At 33.8% G+C, this 9,606-nt stretch overlaps 1 protein-coding gene across 3 annotated transcripts in view; it reads left to right on the forward strand.

Annotated features, from left to right (window-relative positions):
• LOC111786723 (rab3 GTPase-activating protein catalytic subunit) overlaps positions 1-8,816 on the forward strand; it is a 15,403-nt gene extending 6,587 nt beyond the window's left edge. For 2 of the 3 annotated variants that reach the window (XM_023666955.1, XM_023666968.1), the window contains 10 exons: positions 1,424-1,513; positions 1,627-1,700; positions 2,128-2,314; positions 2,468-2,539; positions 3,117-3,156; positions 4,155-4,432; positions 5,267-5,444; positions 5,530-5,638; positions 6,903-7,005; positions 8,332-8,816. In XM_023666955.1, coding sequence (XP_023522723.1) covers positions 1,424-1,513; positions 1,627-1,700; positions 2,128-2,314; positions 2,468-2,539; positions 3,117-3,156; positions 4,155-4,432; positions 5,267-5,444; positions 5,530-5,638; positions 6,903-7,005; positions 8,332-8,628 — 1,428 coding nt within the window. In that variant the 3' untranslated portion in view covers positions 8,629-8,816. Of the gene's footprint in view, positions 1-1,423; positions 1,514-1,626; positions 1,701-2,127; positions 2,315-2,467; positions 2,540-3,116; positions 3,157-4,154; positions 4,433-5,266; positions 5,445-5,529; positions 5,742-6,902; positions 7,006-8,331 lie in introns of all 3 variants that reach the window. The other variant, XM_023666961.1, reaches the window with a different exon arrangement.
• Positions 8,817-9,606: the final 790 nt, after the last annotated feature.

Below are 9,606 nucleotides of genomic sequence, written 5' to 3' on the forward strand. Positions count from 1 at the left end.
TTTTTTTTTGGGGGGGGGGGTATTTGTGCACTTTATGTCCGGCATTGACAGTTCAAATATCTGCAGTTTGGTATTATTGGTGAATGTGACTCCATAGTAAGATGTGTTTAAGCCAGTCTTGGGTGACATCATCTCTTTGGGTGGTAACACGACCTTAGCTGTAGGTTCTCTGTTGTATAAGTTCGGGATTCTTTTGGGATTAGTTTGTGATATTTTATTTGAAAGCTTTGTGCCGTTAACTTTTCTGTTTTAATGGTAAAATAATAGGAAATAAAAAGAAAATAGAAGAACAACTGTTGAAATTTGCAGGATTATTAGCTGGAATACACAAGCCTCCACGCAAGGAATATCTGCTGGAAATTTATTGAATTGTAGCTTAATGTCCTGATGCTTGTGGAAAAATTTACAGCAGTTGTATTAGGAGAACAGAGAACATATCTCATGTAGAACCTGACGAGAACTTAAAATCTCTTTTGAATTTGTAAATTTAATTACAAAAAGGATTTTATTGGGCCGGAGACTTCTAATTGAACTAAAAATAGCTTTTCTATATGCCCTCATGTGAAATATTGCGTTTCCTAACAAAATGCCAGACCTCCTCTCCTCTATCTTTTGGAAAAGGACACTCTTCCGAAGATGAGAAAAAGACTGGATTTAATATTAACAAGGTTCCCTTTTGGAAGCTTTAACTTGAGAAAACCAACTGCGTCTTCAACAACACTTTGGAGCCCTTTGACACTTTTTTTTTAATTTGGTTTTCTTTAACTTTATATTGGTGTAAATGCAAGCCGCCTCTCCCACTTCTGTACTTTCATCCGTAATCCTACCTTGGGCTAGGGTTCTTCATCTTTTTTTTTTTTTCCTAGCATATTTCATTTGTCAATTGGAAAGATTATTCTTTCTTTTGGTTTGCAAGAGTGGAGAGCTATGAGCCCTGGGTGCTGGGAGGAGAGTTTAATGTGGTAAGGCGATCTTGGGAGGGGGCATTTACCTAAAGACTATGAGGTTGAAAAACTGTTCTTCTCCCTTATTATTTACTTTTGTCAAGTTGATCTGCTTTGGAATATTGTATTTTGTTGATCTTCCTTGGAGAAAGAGATTTTATGGGTTGAGGTGGTCCGAGCCTTCCTTTGGTGTCTTCATATGGAAAGTAACAATAGAGATTTCATCAACAAATCTCTCCCATCTGAAAGATTTTTTGAAAAATACTTTTTTTTTCAGGCTTTTAGTAGGTGTAAATATTTTTTCCTTTCACCGACTACAGCTTAAATGACCTGATGAAAAAAATGGATTACCTCTACTCCAGTTTTCGAGTTATTCCTCTTTCATTCTATCATTGAAACATGCGTTTCTCATAAAAACAGCATATCACTGCAAAGGCGGGAGAAAAAAAAAACTAATTTGATTTTTGGTGGCTCTGCAGCTGGCTATATGCATCGAGAGGAAGCATCAGTCTATTGAGGAGTTTCAGGATTGTCTTGAGAGCCAGGATCCCGAATCTCCTCGTGCTGAGGTCACAACATTGTTATTTTCTTATTGCTATTTTAATGCCATCAACTTTCTACAATGTCCAAGTTGCTCTTTGTTGTTGACCTGGAAGAAACATTGAAATTACCGTACTGGCAGGAAGATGGTCCAGTTTCCGAGGATGTATCCACTATGCAGACACCTGGTGAAAATTTTGATGGGAAATGTGACAGGTGAAATAAGAAGTGAGAGCTCTTCGGTTTTACTTAATTGAAGAATAGATACTATTTTATACCATCAATAAATTTATTTCATATTAATATATTACACCATTTTTTTAAAGAAACTTCAGATGTGTTCTTCTGAATAAAACCATTTCCTTCCTGTCCTCATACTTCATTTATTACCGACATTAATCCAACAGACACTTAAATTTGCGGTCACAATGTTTGGCACACGATAGATAGTAATTCTAGGATTGTGATAGATATTCTCAGGGTTTAATGGAGACAGGGCTGAGAATTTCTGATGTTAGATTGTATTGGTTAGGGCATACTGCTGATCTGCTACATTGGCTACATGAATTCTTGGAATTGTAGTTTAAATTAAATCAAACATGGTTTCTTTTTTTATTTCATTTTTTTTGGACAAAATATGCAGCCATTTGTCTCCAGAGGTTGAGTTTGAATCTAAAGCAAATCTGTTCGAAGAGAGAACCAAGTCTGAAGATGTGATATCATTTACCGATCAAAAGTCTACAGACTCAACGAGACGTGGTTCAGCTGGCATAGTAGGAACCATGATGCTTCTCAATTCATACCAGAGTATGCATGCTCCATTCACCCAGGTTTTTTTCCAAACTTCCATTCCAATTCGTATATATGCTCATGCGGGGGCACACACACGTTGATCTTATTACACCCACTCTGAAATCTTGTGTTCTATCCGGGTTGAATTAAAAAAAAAAAGGATTTATTTATCTTTAATTTTGTTATTATAGGATGCACCACTCATGACGGAGGACATGCATGAAGAAAGGCTCCAAGCTGTGGAGGCCTTCGGTGATTCATTTGTTAGTGCCTCTTACAAGATTCCAGCTATTGCATCTTATATTTTTTCCCCCACAAATTTAATTGATGACATCTTTGTTTATAACACTTCCATGACTGACATTACTGAGAAGAGTGAACTTCAAATGTACTAAGTATTACAGTCCTGAGCTGGAATATAGCTCTGGCGGAAGAAAATTCAAGATTAAGATAGTAAACTCCAAATGTCTACGGTGATCGTAATTTGAAATTCTCAGTCGAAGTCATCAGTAATTCATTTTGAAGAATGTTGGTTTTACATTAGCACAGATTTTTCCTTCAACCATTGTTATATGATAAAATTGGATTCTTGTGGTTTGGAGAAAGTTAAAATTTATCAAACTATAGGAACTCATTCTAACATTTTAAACCATAGGGACTAACCAAATTTGTAATTTAACTATAGAATTTTTTGTATTTATGTTTGGATGATGACCTTTATACTGTTCCGTACCTGCAATTTCTTCCATCAAAACAATGACTTGTTTTTTTTTTTTCTCTTACATTAATTTACTTTGCTTGGAAGATTCTTAACCAAATTATAATTGTATTCTGTGACAGGATTTTTCTGCTCAGTTGGAAAAAGATATTCTATCTTCAGGTGATAACTTTAAACGATTTTCTGCTACCATTACTGCATCTGCATTGGCCTTGGCTCTTATTAACTGAAATCTTGGGAAAAAGAACCTAATTAAGGAATGTTTTGTTAATAAAAATTTCTTTTAATGACCAGTATTTTTTTCTATCAAAATTTATTACAGTGTGGGGAGTATGTGATGTAAACTTGCATTAAGCTGTTTAAACATGTCACTTTTTTAAACCGTGAGGACCAAATAGAAATTAAATTTAAATCTCAAGAACCAAAAGTGTTAGTTTTGAAACACAGAAACTAGATTTTTATTTGGGAGAAAAAATATATTTTACCCTTTAATAAATAAGTTATCACTATGCTACTAAACACTAAGTTTCTTGCATTTCCCTACTTATTGATTTAGATATAGCCATACAGTTACTAGAGGAGAACATGTTAAAGGGAAAAATGAATAAATTATTAGAACAAATTACGTACATATCAATTAACTAACTAAGCTTTTGGTTTAGGTGAAAGGTCTAGTGTCTGAGTGTTCTTTTGCCATATTGGTTTACAAAATGTAGTCATTTATAGCGAACCAAAGATGATTAACTTAACTGTCTGAGTGTTCTTTTGCCATATTGGTTTACAAAATGTAGTCATTTATAGCGAACCAAAGATGATTAACTTAACTGATTCCAAGAATGGAAGTTATGGTGGTTGCAACTTTACTCTGACCACTGTTTTAGTAATTGTAATATTTAAGGATCAAATTCTCATTTTTAATGCTCACATTTTAATTGATCTTAAATCTGATTGTTTTTCGTACTACAAGACCTTGCTGCGAGAAGACAGAAATCTAAAGTCCATTTGTGTTGATGTAGTATCTTCTTATTGTGATGTGCCAAGTGTACAATTCTTTTCCCATTAAAAAAAATTTGTTTGTATTTCAGTTTTTCTTCTCTCTGTGCCATAGTTTAGTGTAACTGCAATATTCTAGTAAATAATATTTTTGGAATTTTGAGCAGACATGTCAGCATTTAAAGCAGCAAACCCTGATGGTGTCTTTGAAGACTTTATTCGGTGGCATTCACCGAGAGATTGGGAGGATTCTGATCCCAAGGGTGAGGGTTTACCAAATGGCTCAGCTACGGAAACTTCTAAGGATAACTGGCCTCCTCGAGGACATTTGTCGAAAAGAATGTCTGAACATGGGAATTTATGGCGACAACTATGGAATGATGCACCTGCCTTGCCTGTTTCAGAGCAGAAGTCGCTGCTGGATCCGAATAGAGAAGGGGAAAAGGTATATTTATTAGATATATAAACTCATGTTTTTGTTCTTTCTGAATTTTGAAACATTGTGGTTGGGAAGATGTGTTGTCGTAGAATAAGGACAATCATGGCTTCCCAGAGTTACTTAAGTTTCAAAGCATTTATGACAGACAAATAATTAGGAAAAATAAAACCTACGTTTTTAGGGATTAACAGCTTCATCCAAATTGCACGCCAATATTGCATTTAGTAATTGGTCTACAACCATGTTAATGTGGTAAGTTTAAGAAGAATCCATCAGTAAGTAGCTCCGAAAGGTTAAGGGGCAGACTAACCTTCGGAACTTTAGTATGACTGCAGATTTGTGTTCAGCCGAAGAATGGTTCAAGTACTATTACTGCATATGTGGACTTCAATTAATGCACTTTAACCAAAGCAATTTGATGTTGAATAATAACCAAGATAAGACTTCTCCTTTCAATCTTTTTTGCGAAAATGTACAGTTTGCTGCCTCCTCTTGGAGTGCTTTACATAATTCTTTTGGTAACACAGTGCTCGCTCATCAATTAAGACTAGAGTCTCTTTATTTATTTACCTCCAAACTAGGGTTAGGGACCCTTCATATCTAAGGCCTTGAGGCGGTGCGTTTCTCTTTTGATGATATATATTCCTTTCTTTGTTTCCCATCAGAAAAAAAGAAAAAAAAAAGAAAAAGAAAGAAAGAAACTTCATGTGTGCGCCTGGATTGTGGAAAGTGGGAAGCTGTAATTAATAGTATTTTTTATTGAGTTTGCCTTTATGTACTAATAAACCCTGTACTTTTGAGTTCATAGTTTTGTTGTTCATGACATCTCGAATTCTGCAGATTCTCCACTACCTGGAGACATTACGACCACATCAATTACTTGAACAAATGGTTTGTACTGCCTTCAAAGCTGGAGCAGATACATTAAGTCAGACTAGCTATGGAGGATTGAAACTGATGAAAGCTAAAATGGATCAACTTTACTCTACTATGGCATCTGTTTTGAAGTTCTTGCAAGGTAGACAAATATATAATCTTCATGTTTTTTTATTACAATCATTTTCCTTTGAAGCCCATGTTTATGTCATGCAAGTATGCTGCAGGAAATCGTTTGTCTGCTGAGAGTGAGGTTATTGATGACCTAAGACGATTATGTGTTGTTTTTGAGCACGTGGAAAAGTTGATGGCTCTTGCAGCTTCTCTCCATCGTAAATTATTACAGGCACCTCGTCTGTCTGAAGCAATCTTCAAAGATTACTACGAATTTTACCTGCCAAGAATGGGAACTGGCATGTCGAGCAATAAATTTGAAACGGTAATCATTTTATAGGCTTTCCTGAGAAAAAGGGCCTTATACTTGAAAATTTTCCATTTCAATAATATTATGGTTTCTTACGCCCCGTTTGATAACCATTTGGCTTTGGTTTTTGAAAATTATGCTTGTTTTCTTCTTATTTCTTTACAACTTTTGGTTTTTGAAAATTGTGCTGGTTTTCTTCTTATTTCTTTACCACTTTTGGTTTTTGAAAATTGTGCTTGTTTTCTCCTTATTTCTCTACCATGAGTTTCTCCTTTTTTAAGAATTCATTTGAGCCAAATTTCAAAAACAAAAACAAATTCTTGAAAACACTTTTTTTGTTTTTTAAACAGTTTTTATAACCTTACATGTGTAGATAACAAAACTAGGAAATCCATAGGTGAAAGTAATATTTATAGGTATTTTTTATTTTTTTAAAAAAAGGCCAAATGGTTATGAAATGGGGCCTTAAATATTCAAATTTAGGTAAATATATACTTTAGTCTTTAATGTTTAGATAATTCTTTAATAGTCACTATTATTTTAGAAGTTTTAATTTAGTCCCTCACCGTTGAAAATTGTTGAAAATTTTTGAAATTAGCTAATGATAAACTTACATGACATAATACTATTTAGTGAAACTATAGAATTGAGAGGAGAAGAAGATTCATCTAAGAAAATAAATTTCAAAATTTCTACCAATTTTCAAGAAAATTTGGGGAGGATTTTGAAACATTTCTCTTTGATATTCTTTTTCCTCTAAATGTCCACCTTTACCTTTTCATTAAGAGTACTATGCAATGAAGGTTTATCATCACCTGGATATTATAAATTTGCTCCATATGATTTGGAGAAAGTTTTAGCTACTAGGATTGATTTTAAAGTTAGAATCATGTCTCTATGTTTTGATAAAACTTCATAAACAGTCTTTATAGTTTCTATTTATGAGGATTTTATCAAATCATATTGAACTAATTCTAACATTTAAAACTATAGAAACTAAATTTTGACTCTCAAAACTATAGGGATCAAATTGGTAATTTAACCTAAAATTTTCCAGCAATGAGGGACTAAGAAGACCATAAGAGATTAGATTGAAACATTTTAAACAATAGGGACTGAATTGAAAGAATACAACGTGGAAAAGTTGATGGCTCTTGCAGCTTCTCTCCATCGTAAATTATTACAGGCACCTCGTCTGTCTGAAGCAATCTTCAAAGATTACTACGAATTTTACCTGCCAAGAATGGGAACTGGCATGTCGAGCAATAAATTTGAAACGGTAATCATTTTATAGGCTTTCCTGAGAAAAAGGGCCTTATACTTGAAAATTTTCCATTTCAATAATATTATGGTTTCTTACGCCCCGTTTGATAACCATTTGGCTTTGGTTTTTGAAAATTATGCTTGTTTTCTTCTTATTTCTTTACAACTTTTGGTTTTTGAAAATTGTGCTGGTTTTCTTCTTATTTCTTTACCACTTTTGGTTTTTGAAAATTGTGCTTGTTTTCTCCTTATTTCTCTACCATGAGTTTCTCCTTTTTTAAGAATTCATTTGAGCCAAATTTCAAAAACAAAAACAAATTCTTGAAAACACTTTTTTTGTTTTTTAAACAGTTTTTATAACCTTACATGTGTAGATAACAAAACTAGGAAATCCATAGGTGAAAGTAATATTTATAGGTATTTTTTATTTTTTTAAAAAAAGGCCAAATGGTTATGAAATGGGGCCTTAAATATTCAAATTTAGGTAAATATATACTTTAGTCTTTAATGTTTAGATAATTCTTTAATAGTCACTATTATTTTAGAAGTTTTAATTTAGTCCCTCACCGTTGAAAATTGTTGAAAATTTTTGAAATTAGCTAATGATAAACTTACATGACATAATACTATTTAGTGAAACTATAGAATTGAGAGGAGAAGAAGATTCATCTAAGAAAATAAATTTCAAAATTTCTACCAATTTTCAAGAAAATTTGGGGAGGATTTTGAAACATTTCTCTTTGATATTCTTTTTCCTCTAAATGTCCACCTTTACCTTTTCATTAAGAGTACTATGCAATGAAGGTTTATCATCACCTGGATATTATAAATTTGCTCCATATGATTTGGAGAAAGTTTTAGCTACTAGGATTGATTTTAAAGTTAGAATCATGTCTCTATGTTTTGATAAAACTTCATAAACAGTCTTTATAGTTTCTATTTATGAGGATTTTATCAAATCATATTGAACTAATTCTAACATTTAAAACTATAGAAACTAAATTTTGACTCTCAAAACTATAGGGATCAAATTGGTAATTTAACCTAAAATTTTCCAGCAATGAGGGACTAAGAAGACCATAAGAGATTAGATTGAAACATTTTAAACAATAGGGACTGAATTGAAAGAATACCCAAACGTTTGGGATTAAAACACACACACACACACATATATAGCCTCAAATTTAATATATAAGAAAAACTTCTCCAAACTGAAGTTAAATCTACACTTGTTCTCGTTATGTTGGTCATAACCTCTCATTATGATCATCCTGGATAAAACATTTTAACCTCAGCTCGAGTCTGGTACTGACTTTCACTTCTAAATGTGTTTCATTCTTAGGAGTTTAACAAAAAGCAGCTAGTAAGAAGCCATGAAAGAGGGGCGATATCAAGCCTTTTCACTCCTCCTACAGCCAGTCAATCATGGAGGAAGGTCTTGAGCATGGGTAACCTTTTCAATGGCCACGAACCAATCCTCAGGGAGATCATCTTTTCACTGCGAGATCGTGTGAGTGGAAACCATTATGCAGATTCGACCCCTACAGCTCGAGGAGAGGCAATAGAGACTCATCGAATGTACATAAGCGGTACTTCTAACGACCTCCGTGTAGCTCTCTCTGTTACTTCATGCGATTAAATCTCTTTCTTTTTTTTAAAAAATCAAAACGCTTAGCTATATTATTTATTGATTTTGATTGATCACCACCAAATTTAGGTTTGCCTTACTGATCATATAGATTTCACCAAATCCTTCACGAGTAGAGCTGTATTGCACAACGTTTTTGTGTGTGTATGTGTGAAAAAATAAAGTAACTTATTTAGAGATTATGAGTGTAGGGAGTTAGGTGGTCATATATCTCAGTGATAACATTTAAAATTCCTTTTCATTAAAAATATCCCTTCATAATTTTGTGGGGTCTGGTAGTGCTGGCTTTAATGGCTTTTAAGTCAGCATCACAAGGAAATAGATCCTTTCATCCTTGGGAGAAAAAATGGAGATGAATGGTGGGTGGGAAGTAATAAATAGCATAAGGACATGTGTACTGCTACACATTTGAGGTTCATCAGTGCTTTCACACAGGATCATGCCCCACCCACCCTCTTACATATGATTCCCTTGAGGGAGAAAAGAAGAAAGAAGAGTGTAGTATTCAGTTAATGACAACTACCCCTAATTTGGTCTGTGGTTATTGGGGCAAGTTAAAGAAGTTTTGTGATAGAGGTTCAAATCTCATGATGGTCACTACCTACTATCCATACTATCTACTTCTAGATATTAGGATTCCATGGATTTTTAACAATTATCTCGTGAAATTAGTTGTGGGTACATTTAAGGTGCCATACTCTTACGGTTGTTATCAATCTATGAGCATGTAGGCTAGTTTATCTGCATCTCGACTATTCTCATGAGACAACTATTTGACCTTCCAGCTCTATATAATTCTTGAGCAGGTGATTATTATAGCTTAAACTCATTCTCTTATGAATTCCTGTTCGATTACTACTTAGTAGGCCAGATCGAACTCATAGTGTTTAGAAAAGCAGTGAATCCATTGCCAATGCATAGGTTTTGATGGAATGGTGACGATGACTCGAAATCAATGAAAAGTTCTCC

This window comes from Cucurbita pepo, chromosome LG02 (assembly GCF_002806865.2).
Source record: "Cucurbita pepo subsp. pepo cultivar mu-cu-16 chromosome LG02, ASM280686v2, whole genome shotgun sequence".
NCBI classification, from domain to species: domain Eukaryota; kingdom Viridiplantae; phylum Streptophyta; class Magnoliopsida; order Cucurbitales; family Cucurbitaceae; genus Cucurbita; species Cucurbita pepo.